The sequence below is a fragment of the Crinia signifera genome, chromosome 3 (genome assembly GCF_055691185.1).
Source record: "Crinia signifera chromosome 3, ASM5569118v1, whole genome shotgun sequence".
In the NCBI taxonomy this organism is placed as follows: Eukaryota; Metazoa; Chordata; class Amphibia; order Anura; family Myobatrachidae; genus Crinia; species Crinia signifera.
The window spans coordinates 176,568,879-176,590,396 of NC_139219.1; the positions used below are offsets into that span (position 1 = coordinate 176,568,879).

General features: G+C 42.5%; 1 protein-coding gene across 2 annotated transcripts in view; it reads left to right on the plus strand.

The window, feature by feature from the left end:
- Positions 1-21,518, plus strand: part of ASCC3 (activating signal cointegrator 1 complex subunit 3) — a 718,547-nt gene that overhangs the window by 506,281 nt on the left and 190,748 nt on the right. For both annotated transcript variants that reach the window (XM_083176983.1, XM_083176984.1), the window contains exons 15-16: positions 9,476-9,667; positions 11,263-11,487. In XM_083176983.1, the coding sequence (XP_083033109.1) occupies positions 9,476-9,667; positions 11,263-11,487 (417 nt within the window). The remainder of the gene's footprint in view (positions 1-9,475; positions 9,668-11,262; positions 11,488-21,518) is intronic.

Consider the following 21,518-nt stretch of genomic DNA (forward strand, 5'->3'; position numbering starts at 1 on the left):
TTGCTTTCTAAGTGATTTTTGCCATGTGTCACCGTGTAGCAACCGCCATCTTTTTATGGTGAAGTGGAATGTGAACTTTAAATATAAAGTTTTTTTTTTTTTTAAATTAGGTGTCAAAAAATCAGGAATTTTATTATCTGAAGGGGCATGCTATTTTTATTCATGTGCTTACAGCACATGAATATATATTTAATTTAAAAAAATATATATTTTAAAATCTCACTTTAGAGCTTCGATAACATTGGACCTTTGTCTCGTATAAACTCCTAAGAAAGAGACGCTTTATGGTATTTGTATCCCACCTAACAGGGAATCCCCCTTGCTTTTATATATATATATATATATATATATATATATATCTCCAGTGGTGATGGCGGCACATGATCAATAAAGCATCTTAAACGCTATGTCTCATAGTCAACGTTTCGAAGCAATTTAATACAGCTTCTTCATCAGGACAGGTAACAACAAATGTAGTGCAAAACATGAAATTTTTACTCACACACTAGTAGGTCAACGGTGCCAGGACTGGCGGCTTCCGCCTTCGCTCCGCTACATCATCAGCCATGGACAACCACGGGATGCCTGCCGGCGCATTAATAGCGTGCTCACGTGCTGACGTGCCCTGCTTACCAGGCCCACGTATAGCTCTGCTTGCGTGATCCAGGTGCCCTAGCAACCATTGATAGTTACTAGAAAATAGGAAAACACCAATAAAAACATTGCATAAAAAGGTGAACAGCATGTACATTTACATATATAGAAAAATGATATATTAATATCGAACTGACCCAGACCGTAACCATTATCCTAATACTCTCTGAAATATATCATTAATCAGAGTCAAAAACTGTTAATGACAGATAATGGCAAAAAAGGAGTACATGGGAGATCTGTACCAGATCTATAAGAGAACTATAAACATATAAAGTTCTCGCAAAAAGCTGTAAACTGCGCATAACTCAACATCCTGGGATGCACTATACATGAATACAAGGGACACTGCTCTTACAATACCAAGAAAACCAAATATAGGTTTAAAGAAAACAATGCAATCCAGCTGTCTCATTAAGGCCTCTAGGTGCCAGTGTATTAAGCCTCTGGATCCATTGTGCCTCACATCTTAAAAGTTTCAGAGCACGATTCCCACGTCTGATACTGCTTTGGAATGTGGTCTATAATAATATATTTAAGCATGGGGATGGTATGTTTGGCTAAAAGAAAATGGTGAGCAATGGGCTGATCACTATGTCCCTTATCAAAGGCGGCTTTTATGGAGGATCTATGTCCAGCCATCCTTTCTCTTATGGTGCATTCCGTCTTGCCGACATAGTGTAACCCGCACGGACACAAGTTCATATAAACAATGAACCGTGTCGAGCAGGTCACTCTATGCCGGATCAGATATCTTCTACCACTGTATGGGGTGGCAAAAAGAATCTGCACGGATGAGTGAATGGCAAGTGGTGCACCCCAAGCACCGGAAGCATCCTGGGCGATCAGACAGAAATTGCTCACTACCTGCTGCTTGTATATTTGAGACGTCTGCCTTAACAAGGACGTCTCTAAGATTTTTGCCCCGTGTGTAACATGGCATGATGGTACTATCCATGAGATTCAATGCTGGGTCAGTGTGCACCATGGGCCAATTTCTTTTAACAATTGTATTAATCCCAGGGCTAGCACTACTAAAGTGGTTCACCCATGGGAGACGTGTACCGGCCGGTTCCTTAACCTTATTTTTCATCCCTGGATAATAGAAGCGCTTTGTTTTTGGCTTCAGAGAGTAGCGACATGTCATATCCTCTCTGAGAAGCGCAACATCATCTTATCAATCTGTGCCACCGGCTCCTCAAAGCTACTGCAGATACGCCTAATCTGCACGAACTGAGAGTATGGTAGCCCAAATTTAAGTGATTTCGGGTGACAACTGTTGGCATGAAGGAGCCTGCGCACCGCTGCCAATCCACCTTGATTGGGAATCACGGTGTACAGGCTCGTAACGTCAATACTGCAAAGTAGGCAATCCGAAGGTACCTCCCCAATCCCCGCCAATTGGTTAAGTAATGAGGTGGTATCCATCAGATGGCCTGGGCTCGCTGTGATGCATGGTTGCAGCACAGCATCAATGAATGTAGCAACATTTTGGAAGAGGGAGCCCCTTGCCGCGATAATGGGGCGACCTGGGGGTGCCTCTAACCGCTTATGGATTTCCGTTTGCGTGTAGAGGAGCGGCACAACGGGGAACTCAACTTTCAAAGCACTTGCCATTTCGGCTGTAATAATGCCCTCATTGACCGCATGTTGCGACAAATCACATAACTTGGCAGAAAACAAATCAGTGGGATCACTCGAAAGCTGACTGTATACTGAAGTATCAGACAGTTGCTGCTCGATTTCCAATTTATACTCCGTAAGATCTTGTATCACCATGGCACCGCCTTTATCGGCGGGCCGGATGATTATATCGGTATAAGATGCTAAATCATTTAGCGCTTTTTGTTCTCCTAAAGTCAAATTATGCCGGACTTTTCTCGTGGAGAGCTGTTTAAGACCTCCTTATCCACTTGAGTGTCCAACACCCGTGTAAAAGTCTTAATCGTGGCATTATTTGACATAGGTTTGAATGTTGATTTCTTTTGTAGTTTCTTTAATTGTAGCGGTATCCCTGTATCATCAACGGCATTCCCTGGGGTTGGTTGTTTGCCAACAAATTCTTTCAGTTTCACCTGGCGTGTAAGTCGATATTTTTCAATCTCCCATTGTATTTTATTGAATGGAGCAGTCGGCACAAAGGATAAGCCCTTACCCAGGACTTTGATTTCACCGTCTGTTAATGGATGTTTAGAAAGATTGAATACTATTTCTGGAGGGGTGGTCTCCCTCTTTTTCCTTGCCCTTTTGCTTTTACCACCATGCCGCGTCCTGAACCTCTTGCATGTGTGCACCCCTAAAGGGACTTCATGGGCAGGAACATGAGGTGGCAGGGTATCCGAGTCACTCGTTGTATGCAAATCTGACGATGAGTCAGCAAAGGCGCCAAAGCGGTGTTTGGTAAACTGGCGCTTATGGAATTGTTGTCCTCTATTCATTGGACCACCCTGGACCCACGAGTAAACTCGATTTTTTTAGTCCAGGTTTACTTTTGCCAGCGTCTGTCTTTTAAAGTGCACCAGCTCATGTTTGTAATTAGCCACTTGCTTTTCGAGTTTATCAAGCCAATTGCAATTGGTGTATATATATTTTCTGTACTCCTAAACAGGCTCATTTCATTTATTGGTTGGTGTAATTTCTCTAATGGCATCAAACTTCCACTCCTTGGACTTCAGTTTCTAGTGTAGAGAATGCTCCACTGCTAGGGGGCTTATTTACAGTACTAAGCCTTCTATAGTGATAATGCGAGAGAGCTGAAGTACCAGCCAATCCGTTCCTTACTGCCATGTTACAGGCTGTGTTTGAAAAATCAAAAATACAGTAACCTGTATAGAGCGCTTGTCAGGGCTGTTCGCTCGAAATGAGCAGCTGCAGGAGGTCAAGTCCCTTGGAAAATGCAAAGAAGAGGGGGGTGGGGTATGCAGCCCTCTTTTAATGATACAAACAATATATTGTACAATACATATTTATTAATAGTGAAATGTAAAAAAAAGCGATAAAAAACACAGTATAGCAATTTATAATTAAAAACAATATGATATATGGGCCTGCCAAGAAGAATAAATTGTATAACCTGCTCTGGTCACTCAAAAGTCCCAGCACGATTGGAGAGAGATAAAGTAGGAGTCCAATTGGTATGATCCTTATGTGCTGCTGGAGGTGTCCCGGTCCTTTTGGGAGGATAGAAATGGCTTGTGGGGATCCTCTCTAAAGTGCGGCTGTGCTTGTTAGGAAATGGTACTCCAATCTGCAATCTTCATAAGTTTTCTGGAGGTGTCCCGGTCCGTCAGGACTTCATTGGTATGGGGATCCTCTCTAAAGTGCGTATGTGCTTGGGGTAAGAATGGTCCCAAATGAAGGGAATAAAGTGCAAGTCCAGATGATTGGGCAGAAAAAGAAGTGGCAGGTCTGAATCAGGTCCCTGGAAAACACCAACGCGTTTCACTGAACAAGGACAGCTTTTTTAACTTGACTGCCATACATTCAGGCCCAGGTATAAATACCCTCCTTGATTAGTATCAATGTACCTCATTGGAGGAAGAGAAATTCACTCAAACAAACAATATCCAATAAAAAATATATATAAAAAGACTCGGAGACAGACTCTTAACTTTATAATTAATTTAATGGATGAATCATAATTATAATAAAGTTGTGGAAAACAGTGTATTTAGTACTTTAAAAAACGTAAATATAACCCATGAACTCGGAGTGTAACAATCACTTCCAGGTGATGGGGTTAATGGAATGAACAAACTATACATATATTCATAAGAGCAGTATAAGACCCAGTAGTGTTTAATGGTCAGCCTAACTTTACATTCATTATTGATGCAGCTAATATTTATAAGGTATCTAAAGTTACATTTGCATCAAACAATCAGTCAGGATATAGAGCTCTGGAACGCATGTATACTATAGAGTACACCAGCCTGTGGATCTATAATGCGTAATTTCCGCCAAATGATCCGCAAATGCGGAAGTGTGCCACTGAAGCTGTAAATATGTAAAATCCGGGAGATCGGGTAGAAAGTGCGCCTGTAGCGCGCTTCGGGGGGTATCAGCGTCCCCCCGCTGGGCCACGGATCGAGACTGAAAATGATCCCCGAACACACCAGAGGCGCCACTACCGTGGTGGACGAAAGGGGGATGTGACGTCATAGCTCATTATGTGTGAACCATACATCCGGCTTTCGGCTCATACACTGGTCCGTCAGTTATAATTGTCCCTCGAGTTACTGACTCTAAGAACTGTAGTTCCCAGTATACACATGGGATATATAGATAGAGCCCAGTAAATATGCAGAATGAGAAAAGAGAGATTTACATTAATGCTAGTATTAAATAGAGGATTCATGGACAAAAGTGAAGAGTAAATAAAAAAATTGTGTTTGAAAAATGACATTCAGAAGCTCTCCATTTATCACTATCCATGTTATCACTTTTTATGACTTAGTAAATAGAACCCTAAGTATGTTGAGTTCTGTTAAGCTTAATAAATTATTCCAAAGAAATGTGATGTGAGGAAGTGTTCTTGCGTGATCTCCTTACAGTCATGTAATTACAGTGAATGTTGTTACACGGTTATTAATTGCAATCGCTGCTTATTTGCTTCACCATCTTTATATTTGATCACATTTGTTTTTTGAGCTAAATGATGGAGATGTTCTGCAGATTCTCTGTGTGTTTGTGTTTATATTGCTGGTCATTTTTTTCTATATTATTGAAATTTCATGCTACAACGCATATCCGCAGAGCAGCTGACAAGAAATGTTAATGCAGATTTTCAATGGTTTCCGGACAATGTAGAATATTGTAATACAGCTATGATTGTTTACAAATCAGTGTCCATTGTACTTTATAAGTCGAAGGATGTGGCAGGCAATTTCAGAACATTAGGTGCCATCAATTGTGCAGCATACAAAGTGACTAGAATTCAGAATGAGTAGTGTTTGCAGCATGATTGGGTCTACAATGAATATTGATCATTGACAGACCCTTTGCAGATATGAAGATGAAACAAAACAAAATAAATGCCATGAAAGCTATAGTGCTCCAGTGCTGTAAGGAAGTATCTTACAAAGGGCAGGTTTATGTTTGATCCATTCGGTGAAAAAATACTTTTCCTAAAACATCCATCTATGTTTTATGAAACTTATACAGATGTACACTCAGTTTTGCAGATCGATTTTTCAAATTATCTGTCCGAATGTGCACATCTCATCTTGCCATTGAATGTGTGTACCTAGGTGGAAACAGGTAGCTTGCAAGTGTTCTGAGCGTACAGTTGGAATATCCAGTTATATCAGAGGCAGAACAAGGGAGTTGTTGGCCCAGTTGCAAAAATACACCCACAAAAAGCGCAGTGTCTTTTTTGCTTGGTTTATTTCAAATTTAAAGGTCATTACACATTATGCTACACATTGTAGTGCCCATGACACATTATGCCGAACACCGTAATGCCCATTACACATTATGCCACACATCGTAATGCCCATTACACATTATGCCACACATCGTAATGCCCATTACACATTATGCCACACACCATAGTGTCAATTACACATTATGTCACACACCATATTGCCCATTACACATTATACCACACATCAAATTGCCCATTACACATTATGTCACACACCGTAATGCCCATTACACATGATGCCACACACTGCAATGCCCATTACACATTATTCCCCACACCGAAATACCCATTATACATTATACCACAGGGATAATGCCAGAGGGATTACATGCTCATTGTCTGGGGGATTACATGCTCTTTCTCGAGGGATTGCATGCTCGTTGCATAGGTGGGATAACATGCTCGTTGCTTGGAAATAGCCAACAGAAGGGTAGCGCCACTCTAACCTGGCGTCAACCCAAGGCACTTACCGTATTCCACAGGCTCTGTGTACACACACACATATATATATATATATATATATATGATGTCCCCAGTACCAATGCCTTTTACACATAATGCCTGCAGTAGCAGCACTGCTTCTACACACTATGCCCCACGGAATGCCCCCAATAGTGCCATTTATACACAGAATGCCCCCTGCAGTGCCACATACATAAACCCCCATAGTGCCACATACATGAACCCCCATAGTGCTACATACATAATACCCCCCGTAGTGCTACATATATAATGCTCCTCGTAGTGCTACATACATAATGCCAGTCATACTGCCACATGCATAATGCCCCCATAGTGCCATATATATATATATATATATATATATATACTGCCCCCAAAATACCATATACATGTATGACCCCCATAGTGCCATAAACACATATGCCCCCGTAGTGCCATATACACATATGCCCCCGTAGTTTCACACATATAGTTCCCCCGTAGTGCCATTTACACAAATGCCCCCGTAGTGCCATATACACAGTTGCTGTTGGAAGTGCTGCAGCCTATATTGCATCAAGCACAGCCAGAGGCAGAGAAAGGAGAGACAGGGCAGAGCCAGCAGATGGAGGGACAAAGACGCAGAGCAGAGAAGGACCTAGCTGCTGTGGGGACAGAGGCGAGATGGACCTCCAGCTGCTGCTGGGTGGTGGGAGCTTCTGCTGCCGGACAGAGGGGGGTCGGAGCTCTCGGGTTGGTGCAAATGCACACTGATAATGATGATGAGTACAATTTGCAGGAAAGGAAAGTGACTCTGAATAGGCCATTTTTGAATATTTAAAATGTAGGATTTAATTGTTCTTTCCAAAAAAGGGACAATGAATGAGGTAGACTTAATATACTAAAATATATATATTAAAGGATGGTTTGCTCATAGTGTTATGTGTACACGACTCCAAGGGGGAAATTTACTAAGATGGGAGTATTATTTCACTTGGGATGTTGCTATGGGCAACCAACAGATACTATCTATTATCTTCTAGAAGGTGCTAAATAAATAAGAAGTAGATTCTGATTGGTTGCCCATAGCAACATCCCACCTGAAATAGAACTCCCATCTTAGTTAACCCCTTCCCGACATTTGACGTACATTTACGTCATGGTCGGGATGTACTTCCCGACGCATGGCATAAATGTACGTCATGACTTTAAAGTGTCACCGCGTCTATAGACGCGGTGACAGAGGGACGATGGCTGCTGTCCCTGACAGCAGACATCTTCCCTCGTGGCCCAGGGGGGGCAGCAATGCCCCCCCCCCCATCGGCGATCGCTGCAATTGGCTGTTCAAATGTGAACAGCCAATTGCAGCGTTTTCTGTATTCTGTGTATAATTTTGTCTCTGCTGCCCCCTAGTGTCCAAAAAAATTAAAAGGAGGTTGAAATAATGATGGTAAAATAAAGTAGACATATGGTCTTTGTTAGTTATTAACTATTTTGAGTGGTATGATTATTTGTCTCACAAGCAGAAAATTTAACATTTTGCAAATTGCAAAATGTTCAATTTTTTTACGACATTTTGGTATTTTTCACAAAAAAAAACAGACTGTATCGACCAAAATTTACCACTAACTTAAAGTACAATGTGTCACGAGAAAACAATCTCAAAATCACTGGGATAAGTAAAAGCAATAAAAAGTTATCCCCACATAAAGTGATACATGTCAGATTTGAAAAAAAGGGCTCTGTCAGGAAGGCAAAAACAGGCTGCGGCGGTAAGGGGTTAATTTCTCTCCAACTGCCTACTATCGGATACAGATGTAGCCATGTTCACCTTTGCTGTGATTCATATGTGAATAGTCATGCCCAGTGATCATCCATTGACTTTAAATTCATGCTTGTGCATGTGTGCTTAGTTGTATGCACACGAGTTGCATCATTCACACATCGCAGAATGGATGAGTATGACTACATTTGTTTATTGGCTCTGACTCTATGTAAACAAGAATTAATATTTAAGGTATACAGATAACAACAGTGTTATGTCAAGTGCATGGATGGATGGCTGTGTAACTGCAAAGATGTGTACAACCATAGGGTTCTCCAGTGTCCACAAGGGAATGATTGTATTCAAATGATATTTTAGAATGTGTTGGTAAATTTCAACTTTTGTTCAGTTATTTAAATGCAAGTTTGGATTGATTTATTTTCTGATGCTCCGCCCTTTGTATGGATGGTTTAACATGATACACACTGGTGCTTCCTTTGCACTCATGGTATACCGAGTGCATAGCTGTGATCATTGAAACTTGCAGGTTGTCAAAGTTTACACTATTAACCTCTATGATGAACATACTGACAAATCTCCAAATGCTAGATAGACCATAAACGACATCAATGATTTCTATTTTCATTTTCACATAATTCAAAATGCAGTGACTGCAATACAACTACTCATATGTGTGTTTGTCCTTAGTCAGAGACTAAACTTCCACTTGCTGAGAAAAAAAAAAAATCTCAATAATTCAGTAATATAAGTAAAGTTTACAGATGCATTGTTCACCATTTATTAAAATATATCCCGATAGCAGCTTTCCTTTAATAGACAAGCAAAATGAATCTCTGTATAAATAACTTATCCAATTTTGAATTTGATAGGAGGTATTCACAAACCTTGCATTCAGTATGAATACTCTACCAGGAAACTTTTTCTTGAAGTCAGTTGTACGACATTAAATTGTAATTAGAATATTTAAAAGTGGATATGTGTGCAGCAAAGAGATGACTGCATTTCGCCATACTTGATGTTCAGCTTGAATGCAAACAATAGCAGTATTTAGAATATCAAAAGAACAGGACTAGGACTATTGTCATGATTGCATATTTCCGTTTTACACATGAATGTCTTTTCATTATGAACTAATCAGTCATTTTCCCAATTGCTTTTGTCTACTACAGGTGCAAAGGTCTAGAAATAAGCAGCTAAGAGAGTTGTTTCCAGATGGATTTAGTATTCATCATGCAGGCATGCTGCGGCAAGATAGGAGTATGGTGGAGAACCTTTTTTCTCAGGGACATATCAAAGTCCTGGTTTGTACAGCCACATTAGCCTGGGGTGTCAATCTCCCTGCTCATGCTGTTATCATTAAGGTAAGAGATTATTCTGCAGAAAAGAATAATATTGTCTGTTTTATTTTACAGTGTAAAATTAGGACAATTGAAGCAGTGATACTTTTTTTTTTGTTAATATGCGTAGGTTCAATTCATCAAGTATCACCCAACTGTAATTGATAGCAGGTTGTTAAAACTTATGTCACCTCGCTCTATTCAACAATGGACAGTTTAGAGATCTATTAATATTCTGCCCAGAAATCCTATTCCCCAGCTGCAGCAGGAGAAATCACCTGAAGCCAGACCTTGCAGTTCAGTTCCGCGCAATCACAGTCAGGGGAAAATGCAGTTTCTGTGGGATGTGCACAATGCAAATGACCTGTTGGGTTAAACCTCTTGTGCTCCATTTAATTGAATAGCGACCTACAACTTGTCTGCATGTAAAAAAGACAAATAATGCCTAAGGAATTCTTGATCAGAGGATCAAAGGTTTATAAGCAGCTCTGGTGCATTAAATAAAAGCATATCTTTTTGTTCAATTGTTAATTTGTTATGCCACATTATTTCTGTTAGGCAAACACAAATGTAAAATTTTCTGTGATGTACAGTACCTTCCTAGTTTCCAGTTCCTGTAGCAACTAGAAATCCCCATAATGAATAAACATATTTATGTTACAGGATATTTTTGTATTGTTCATTGTTACGTACAAATCAACACTCTACGCAAGTGTGAATAAAATATATTGTAGAAATATAATTGATCTGTCTTGAAGAAGAGATAACTGACTAAATTATTATTATTATTTTGTTAAATTACTTATATGGCATTAACACAGGGCTTGATGCTTACTTGCACGTGAAGGAAGAAGGAAAAATTAATTGTGCACCTGGGAAAAACCATGTTGGACCATAGGCAGGGCAGGGCTAACATGTTAAGGGAGATTTCGGTGGGATTTGTCCTAACTGCAAAAATAAAACTGCCTAAAATATGTAGACTACATGCTAAAGTAGTTAACATTTACACTGTTTATAACAAATATAAAGGAATTGGTTCCTCTAGCATTTCTAATCACTCTATTTCTCCTAGTCACCCTCTGCCTTTTCCTGTCACCTACAGCGTGCCTCTGTCTGCCTTTCACTTTCTTTATCACTTACTGCCTATCTCCATCACCACCTGCCTCTCAAGGTCACCTTTCTCCTGACACCCACTTCCTCTCCCACAGTCTCTCCCCATCACCATGGCAGGGATGAAATTTCCTGTGAGGCCCACCCCTTGCAGTGAGGCCATGTCTCCTTCCTGGGAGCACACTGGGGCTCCAGGAGATGCAGGCTGCCTACAAAAACGGCATATATCTGAAGTGCTGGCCCTCTATATGGTGAAAGGAGCCTGGTGCTGCCACCCGGGTGCGGCCTGCACCCCCTTGTGTCGGCACTGGTAATCACCACACTGCATGTATACTTGGTGTATACCGATAATGCCAATGTGAAGAAAGCATATAGTTAGAGCATACTTTCATTTAGGCAGATATTAAATGTAGGTCCCTTTTGTTGACAATTTTGTTTGAATGAAATTAGTACAATATATATTTTTAGTGCTGTTAGAAAAATAACTAATATCTATTTCCTCCATACAGGGAACACAAATTTATGATGCAAAAAGAGGATCATTTGTAGATTTGGGAATTCTTGACGTAATGCAGATCTTTGGAAGAGCCGGACGACCACAGTTTGACAAGTTTGGGGAAGGCACCATCATTACAACGCATGACAAACTCAGCCATTACTTGACTCTGCTCACACAGCAGAATCCAATAGAAAGTCAGTTTCTTGAAAGACTTGCAGACAATTTGAATGCTGAGGTAGGTAAATGTGATTTAGTTTTTAATTGTGACACAAATAGGTCTTCATACATCCACCATCAATACGCCACACAGGGTGAGGTGCCTTGCATGAATAAGCTGCCAGGTCCCATTCAACTCACGTTGGGTGTAAGTGCATGTTTCTCTTATCTGTGGGTTCCCTCAGGGCAGCTCCTCTTCAAACTTGCAGTCTGCAGCATTAAACAGGCACACAATGATATCAGCATGCTCCTCTTGCCTCTGCTGCCAGAGGAGAGGAACTGAAAAAGGTGGAGGGTGGAAGGAAGCCCAGGTTACTCATAGGCTGTAGCGGCGCCCAGCAAAACAGCCGGTAAGCAATAGATAATTTTGCCCCAATGCATCCTGTCACTCATTAAAGCTGCCCTACTTCACCCGCCCACCAAGTATGGGTAGTTGCAGGAGGCTGCTGAGCTGCCGTATAGTGAAGGGACCAAACAAAGCAGGAGGGCAGAGGCGGGACAGACACCATAGAGAAGTCTGCAGGGCTATGGACAGTGGGTACTGAAGCTTCTGTCGGTGGATGGAGGCGGAACCGTTCTGACTCAAATTGCAACTGACGAAACACAGTTCCGCCCCATTCCGGGCTCACTTTAACCCCTGCTACAGATATATCTGCCATTGGCTATGCAGAAGAGCCAACATGATAATGTGCAGGAAAAAGGAAAAACCTTCACAGAAATATCGCTGGTACACACTTGGCCGATGTGCACCCAGCTTTATAAAGAAAAGAGGTTTAATTGAGTTTCTCTGTTCAGTTGAAAGACAGTGTCATGGCATAAGTCCAGTAACAAACTAGACCTAAGGAAAGACAATTTCCTTCAGTTTTTTTTTTAGATATTTTCCTGCCTGTTGCAATGATTCCATCTTATATGGCGAGTAACAGTTTGTTGATTTGTGCCAATTGTTTTCTAGTATACCAGTCTCTCTATACTGTATGTGGCAGCATCAGTAGGTGAAAAGCACATGCCCGTTGCAATGGTGGTGGTGGGGGCGGGGGGCATGCAGGGCTGACGGAGGATGTCGCTGCCGACGTATAACAACATATTCAATTTTACTTGTCTTTTATGTTTATTTTATGACTAAATGCTGTATAAGTTTAGATGAGGTGTGGTGGCCAGGGTAGCTAATGCTAATGTGTAAGGCCTGATAGGGCAAATGTATACCCGCCACTCTCCGCTATGCCATAATTGTGCAGTGTGGAGCAAGAGAGTGGCCAAGTGTGAACCAGACAAGAGTTGAAGGCTTATATGCAGTGAAGCACAAATCTGAGAAAACCATGTTTAAGAGCAATGGCCATCCTGTCTGAAGTCTGGTGTTCCACCAGTTGGCAGGCGGCTAACATAAGAATTATACTGCAGCAACAGAGGCAAAGGAATGTTGACTGTGCTGTCTGATTGATTTTATAGTTTAGCCATAACAATATTCCTACACTTGGGACTGTGAATGTAAGCAGGCAAATTAATGATCCGTTTGCTCGGTAAGCTGCAAACATCGCAGTTTACCGAACACCTGAGATGCCACCCGCTGAATGTCTCTTTCAAGATCTTATTATCCAGAAAAGTTCTAAAACACATAAATAAAAAGAAAAACATTATTGCTGTTGCTCAATAAGGAAGTTACGTGTAATACATGTAAAGTAATCCGCGTCCCCTCGCGGGACTCACTGCACTCGCCACGCTTCTGGCTCGGTGGCTCGCTGCGCTCGCGGATAGTGGAGTAATGAAAAAATTGGAAAAACGCATTCCGCCGCCCCTCGCGAGGGGCTCTGCGCTCGCCACGCTTCGGGGTGGTGTGGATAGTGGGGGGGGGGGGGGGGGGGTGCGTTAAATCTATTTTTGGGACATACAATCATATTATTGTATATCTAATGTCATGGCACCCTATAAAATCGCATGCGATTTTGCGGAACATGCAATGCGATATACTGGGGTACAATGAGGGGAAAAAAATGACATGAAAAAATCGCATGCTGCTATAATGGCCCATGCAATGCGATTTCCCTACGGTGCCATACGTAGGAAATCTGGGCGCCGTACGTAGGAAACAAGTACCGGTAAATTCCATGTATTGTAGGCCACCTGGTCATGTCTATTACTGCCAGTCTCAGACATACTCCTGATTAGCTTTCCAACCGTGGGTTAAAAACAACAATTGCTGTACCATACGTCCCCTTCTTCTGGGGTAAACAGCAAGGGTTAATATAACTTTATTTGCACAAGCTGTCAATTTGTTATTCCCTCCCTACCCAGTTAGGAATTGGATATCAATAAATATATATATAGAGAGAGAGAGAGAGATATATATCTATCTATATATATATAGATATATATAGATATATAGATATATATAGATATATATCTATATATAGGGTGTAGGAAGCAGGCGGCACTCTCGGATTTAGTGAAAGCAAAAAGTGGGTTTATTCAATCCGACATGTTTCGGGCCAAGTCAGCCCGTCCTCAGGCTGGGCTGGCCCGAAACATGTCGGATTGAATAAACCCACTTTTTGCTTTCACTAAATCCGAGAGTGCCGCCTGCTTCCTACACCCTGCATTGGGGCCGCAAGGTCCACACTGGAAGGCACCGGGTCAGCAAACAATTGGACCTGCCACTGGGAGTGCCGGCCATCACACAAACTATATCTATATATAGATATATATATCATATTCAGTCGGGCCAAAAAGTATTTGGACATCCACAGAGTGTGCAAGTTGTCCCACTTAAAAAGATGAAAGGTCTGTAATTTCCATCATACAGTAGGTACACTTCAACTGTGAGAGACAGAATGTGGAAGAAAAAAACAGGAAATCACATTTTATGATTTTTAAGCAATTATATTCTTGCGGAAAAAAATATAAAATAATTGATCAATCAAAAAGTTAAACTCATTACTTTGTAATATAACCTCATTTGGCGATTGCAGAGGTCAAATGTTTCCTGTATTTCTTGACCAGGTTTGCACACACTGTAGCCGGTATTTTAGCCCACTCTTCCATGCAGATCTTCTCTAGATCTGTCATGTTTTGGGGCTGTCGCCAATCAACACGGACTTTCAACTCCCTCGACATATTTTCGATTGGGTTGAGGTCTGGCGACTGGCATGGCCAAAAAGAATTGGACAACTGTGCTATTAAAAAGATCCTGGCACCATTGAAAAACACACTTTCGCAAAAAGATCTTTTTAGAATTATCAAAATTGTATCATCATATTTATTTAATAAACTTATAAAAACTTTCTAGGTGGCCACCTACACACAATTAGCAAAAATACAATATAATGGTATACAATCAATTAAGATTTTTCATACAATTTAACATGGTGTGTTCAACTTTAAAATATGTGCACCTTGGATTCAGAAATTAGTTCATTTCATTAAAATAGTAAGCATTTAAATTAATACAGTCCTGTCTTTGCTGATTATGCAACAGTCTCCACTTACAGCCAGTATGTATACGCTGTAATACTGTTTTTGGAGTAAGGAATAAATGGATGTATGTGGACGCGCGGTAGCCGCGTCTCTCAGCTGCGCCCCCTTGTGCTGTTGGTCCGGCTGGTGGAAACGGTAGAGTGTCCCTCCAGTACGGTTTGCAGGTGGCGAGCGGACCTAGAGATCTTGTGGCTGGCCCTTGCTCTTACCCTCCTAGCCCGCGCCGCTGGGTATGTAATATATATATATATATATATATATATATATATATATATATATGTCCAGAGATAGGTCAGTTGTTGTGTACATACACTTGTACATTTGAGAGCTGCAGCTGAAATTTATACAAATATTATATTTTTAACGAATTTTCTTTATATATAAAACATCCTGCTATAAATTGTATATAGCGACCTAATTGTGACACTATAGTACAGTCATCTTCTTAGACTGGCATGGCCACTCCAGGACCTTGAAATGCTTCTTACGGAGCCACTCCTTAGTTGCCTGGGTGGTGTGTTTGGGGTCATTGTCATGCTGGAAGACCCAGCCACGTTTCATCTTCAATGCTGTTACTGAGGGAAGGAGGTTTTTGGCCAAAATCGTACGAAGCATGGCCCCATTCATCCTCTTTCTAAGACCGATCAGTTGTCCTGTCCCCTTTGCAGAAATGCAGCCCCACAGCATGATGTGTTTACCCCCATGCTTCACAGTGTGTATGTTGTTCTTGGGATGCCACTCATCATTCTTCTTCTTCCAAACAAAGCTAGTGGAGTTTATAAAAAGTTATATTTTGCTCTCATATGGCCACATGACATTTTCCCAATCCTCTGAATCATCCAGATGGTCACTGCCAAACTTTAGATGGGCCTGGACATGTACTGGCTTAAGAAGAGGGGGACCTTTCGGCCGCTGCAGGGTTTAAATTCATGATGACTTAGGGGTTTATTCAGGTTGATTTGCAAGGCTGCGAAATCGCAGCCTTGCGAGTCCACCAAACCCCGCCCGGCGAACGACCGCCCCCCCCCCGCCGCCCCCTCAAAGTGCGGCTTCGCCCGAGCAGCTGCGAATGGATGTTTTGCATAAACATTCATTCGCATGGCTCGGGTAACCGCCCACATCTTTCGATGGTCGAATGATGTTTAGCATGCACGCATATATAAGTGACTTTTCAGTTACTTACATTTGCGTGCACGCTGGCGTGGATATAGGCGGGCAGCTGACACCCGCATCACTGCCTCATTACCATGAGAACGCCCATGGAACGCTGGGCGTTCCCATATGGTAATGGGGCAGCCCGGCGCCCCCCGCCCATCTCCGCCCCCCCCATGCCGGCATGGGTGCGTGCACCCGGCGACCCGAAAGGTCGCCGCGGGTGCACGCACCATACGCCTACACATGCGCAGATACCCTCCTGCGCATGTGCAGACGCGCAACATCGGTACTGTGTGCGAATGCACGCAGTACCAAATGGATTTGAATCAGGCCCTTAGTGTGTTACTAATGGTAACCTTTGTGACTGTGGTCCCAGCTCTCTTGAGGTCATTGACCAGGTCCCCCCGTGAAGTTCTGGGTTTATTCATCACCGTTCTCAAGATCATTGATACCCCACGAGATGAGATCTTGCATGGAGCCCCAGGTTAAGGGAGATTATCAGATATCTTGTATTTCTTCCATCTTTTAATAATTGTGCCAACAGTTCCCTCCAAGCTGCTTGCATATTGTCGAGAAGTTCATTCCAACCTTGTGCAGCTCTACAATTTTGTCCCTGGTTTCCTTAGACAGCTCTCTGGACTTGCCCATGGTGGAGAGGTTGCAGTCTAACTGTTTGAGGGTGTGGACAGGTGTCTTTTCTACAGATAACCAGTTCAAACAATTGCCATTAATACAGGTAATGAGTGGAGGATAGAAGAGCTCCTTAAAGATGAAGTAACAGGTCTGTAAGAGCCAGAAATCTTGCTGGTTGTTAGGTGTCCAAATATTTATTTTCTGCAAGAATATACAAATAAATAATTTAAAAATCATACAATGTAATTTCCTGTTTTTTTTTTTTTTTAATTCTGTCTCTCACTGTAGAAGTCAACTTTCACAATCGATGTATGTCCAAATACTTTTTTGCCCCACTGCATATACTGTATATATATGTATAGATATACTGTATATATCTCCTATATATTTAGCCAGATCTGTCAATCACTGTGTGTATAATGCTGGGAGGAGTTAGTTACACACTTAACTCCACCCCCTCCCAGCGTTATACACACACAGTCCAACAGATCTGGCCCTTCCACCCCTTGAGATAAGAGAGATATATAGGGGCAGTGGGGATCAGAAGAATGCAGATATATACTGTATATACACCTGTGTGCGATGAAGGGTGCCCGCGTTTAGCATGCTGTCGTTGTCAGGGGGCGGTGCCTGGCATTGGGCAGCCGGGGCAGGGAAGGGGCGGGTGTAGAGCTATGATTGGCGGCCGGTGCCGCAAATACCAGGAGTGCATGGGACATATCACCTACCATCTAAGAAGATAGGGTGCCCGGGACCGAACAGAGGATTGCCCCCCTGGCACGTGAGCCACTCTCTCCCCCCTCACACACACACCTGGCAGCATCAACCTTCAAAGCCGGGGCAGGGAAGGGGCGGGTGTACAGCTTTGATTGGCGGTTGGCGACACTAATCCCAGAAGTGGATGGAACATGTCATTACCTGCGCAATAAGGACACTGGGTGCCCAGAGCCGAAAGGAGGACCCCCCCCACACACACACACATGAGCTTCTATCTCCCCCCTTCCACACACATCCCGCCACCATCACTGTATGCACCACCACCCCCTCCCCCTTCCACAAGTGTCCCCAGCCCTCAGTCCCCCGGCAGCATAACCAGCTGCACTGCACCCCCCAGAATCTCCCGGCAGTCTCCGCAGACCTCACTCCCCCGGCAGCATGACCAGCTGCACCGACAACCCCCCCCCCCCCCCCCCAGGCTCCCGCCAGTGGTCCCTAGCCCTTAGTCCACCAGTAGCATCAGCACCCAACCCCAATCTCCCACCAGTGTCCCCAGCCACCATCCAACCCCCCTCTCCTCCCAATCTCCCACCACTGTCCCTAGCCCTCAGTCCCCCGGCAGTATCTATAGCTGCACCGCACCCCCACAACCCCCCCCCGTGTCCCTAACCCTCACTCCCCCAGCAGCATCACCACCCCCCGCCAGTGTCCCCAGCCCTCAGCCCCCCCGCCACCATCACCACCTGCACCACCGTCTTTCACCAATGTCCTCAGCCCTCAGTCCCCCACCATCATTACACCCCCCTCTCCTCCTAATTTCCTGCCACTGTCCCCAGCCCTCAGTCCCCCACGCATTCTCAGGTCAAGGGGCTCCAGCCCCTTACAACAGTGTGAAGAATCACCTAGTCTATAGATGGATAGATAGATATTCCTGCAGATTCTGTGAGGAGTGTTATAAGGCAGGCAAGGCTTGGAGCAGCATGTACCAACATACTGATATTTTTTTAATCTGGGTTCCAGACTTTCGGGATTATAGATTCTATATACTCTGTGTTCTTCCCATTGAATGGAATGTATTCATTACTTTTTCATGCATGCCTTAACATTAAGTTATGTAATGTTTATACAGCTTTATATAAAGTTTAGACGCACAAAATCAATTTTAGACAAAATTATTGTTCAACAAGTGTCCATGCAGGGATGTAGCTAAGGACAAGGGAGGTATCAAAGTGAGAATTTATATTCAGTTCCACCACCACCACCTAATTTCAGTGGAGCTGTATTTGCCTGTATATAAACTTGTTCTGGATAAGTTACTGATTGTTCTATGTTGAATGTTCAGTAGAGGGCGCTGCAGGGCAGGTAATCAGATTGAAGGATTACTTGTACATTATTCTATGTAACCAGTCTCATTCATTTTGTCGGTACATGCACTAGAAATTAGTAAAGTATGGATTTGCTGGCAAGGTCTATTTAAGCTAGTATAGCTAGTAGTTTTACTGAATATATAAACTTTGTTTAAAACATAATTAACTTATTACTGAGATACTTTATTAGTGATGGTATTTGCCATGTTTAAATAAGAACAAATATGAAAGGTATAAAATATATGCACCACGCAGTCCCGACCGGGCCTGAATTCTGGCTTTTATCTCACTCCGATATACCCATATCTCAATATAAAAAATATCGGTACTTATATGTTAGTTGGGCGCCCACTAAGCTATTTGCTTAGTTTTACGCATCCCCTCGCGGGGCTCGATACGCACGCCACGCTTCGGGTTCGGTGGCTCGCTGCGCTCGCCACACTATATAAGATCAACTCCACACGGACATGGATGGTAGGGGTATGAGTGTACTAACTATAGTGGGCGCCCAACTAACATATAAGTACCAAAACATATACTTAAACACATGAACAATGCAGCCAGGGCAGTACTTCCAGTTCACTGGCGTTCGCCTGCACCCCCCACCTTGTGGGAATGGTGCCAATGTATGGACTTCCACATGGCAATGGATAATATATATTATTCCACTCCTGAAATTTTTTCTAACTATACAAATATGTGGAATAGATGGTTGGAATTTAAAATGACTCCCGCATATATATCCCTATTACCCACCAGCTCATGATATTATCGCCCCAATGCAGGAATACTGGATGAGACATAGACACCTATACTACTATAAAAGCCGAGACGCACATATATGCTACTATGCTGCCTAGATTACCTTTTTACAGCCTTGAGCTCCACCCCTCTCCCCTACTCACCCCCTCTATCTTTCTATCCTCTACTTTGGTACCCTATATTACAGTTTTCTGTTATGATTATGGTCCTTGTATATCATGATACGGTAGATATTGTTATTTCTGAAGGAAATATTTGTCAATGCTATATATATATATATATATATATATATGCGCACCATTTGTTCTCAGCATCAGTATGTTTGACATGCAGAATGTGTGTAAGATATAAATTAGGGGTACCATCCAAAGTATTGCTATTTGTGCTTATCAATAGTGGGCAGATGCAGAGTTTCTAGCCCCAAAGTGTATAAATTACTTACTGGCTTATATACACATTTCTAGAAGCTTAGCAGTAAAGCAATACAAAATAAGTAACTTACCTGAGCAAATCCATGTTGCACTGTATGTGGGACAGGACAAATGTTACGTGCAGAGAGAGTTTGCTTTATGTGGGGTATCCAAACTCATGTCTAAATTGAAGTGTAAATATAAAGTTGTCTCACATTTATGGGCTACATAGTTTACCCTGCACAGAAAAAATATATATATAACAATGTGGTTTGTTCCAGATACAAACTTACTTGCTTTTTTACAAATCAGAATCAGACCCACTGGGAAGATTAACCCCAAAAGGCACACAGTTCAGTGCTGTGATTGCAAACCCAAAAGAACTAAAACTAAACATGAAAAGAGTATTTACCATAGTGTGTTTTTTGGGGTGTATTCAGTGCTCTGACGGTGAGCAGTGTCAGAGTATTCAACTCCCTCCCATTCACTCGTTGTTTCTACCTGTCTGGTTCTTTTCAGCAAGGTGGAAGGCGAGTGCGGCCATCAAAACGGTGGGGCTTGTCACAAAATGCAGCAGACTCACTGCATTTGCGCAAACCTCGCCATTTAAGGGGATTCAGGCAAAACATTGAATACGACGAAAGGGGTTGGATTGCGAGGATGGCTTTTCCTCACCGAAAAATAAGCCACCCTCGCCGTACAGACCTCCCTTGCCACCGCATTGAGTACACCCCTTTTTGTATTTGTAGTTGTATTTATCCTTATTCACCAACATATTATGAGAAAAAGGACAATACTTTGCAGCGTTTAGCTGTTCCTCTATTGGGACATGCCTTAATTCTCCCCCCAAAAATACACACATACATGCAGACATATACAGCAAGTTCGAAAAAGTATCTCTAGTATTATTCCCAGGCTTTTATAGTGTGTGTTTAATAAAAATGACCACATGATGGCGCCAAACACTTAAGATTTAATATTGTGTGTTTCCACCAGATGGCATGCTCAGACCGAATATGCAAACAATAAACTAGGTTATATTTCTGTCAGCAAGCAGAATGTATAGATTATATCACTCACTCACATTATTTGTTTAAGTGCCTTGATCTGCTGAAAGAATTACACTGTGAAAGTGATTTGATAGTCTGCTTGAAACAACTATGAAAAGCTGCAATTGAAAGTTACAATATGTCTAGGCCAAGACTGGCTTTTTATTTGTTTGCATGAGAAACAAGAAGATCACTTGTTTAACTGAATTGTAAGTGTTTTCTATGCTTGTAAGGATTTAAATAAACATTCTACCACTAGCTTTAAGGCCCCCATACACAATGCGATTTGGTCCCAATTTCACCCGATTCAGATGAATCGGGCAGTGAAATCGGTCCAACTCGCATGTCCAGACACCCGGTCCGACCCGATGCGCGGTCCCGTGCGCATCAGATCAGAGTCGGGAGGTCGGACCAGCTGCACACAAGATTTGGGCAGGGGACAGGGGACGCTGTGAGGTGGGCAGGGGCGGCGGACACTGCGAGGTGGCT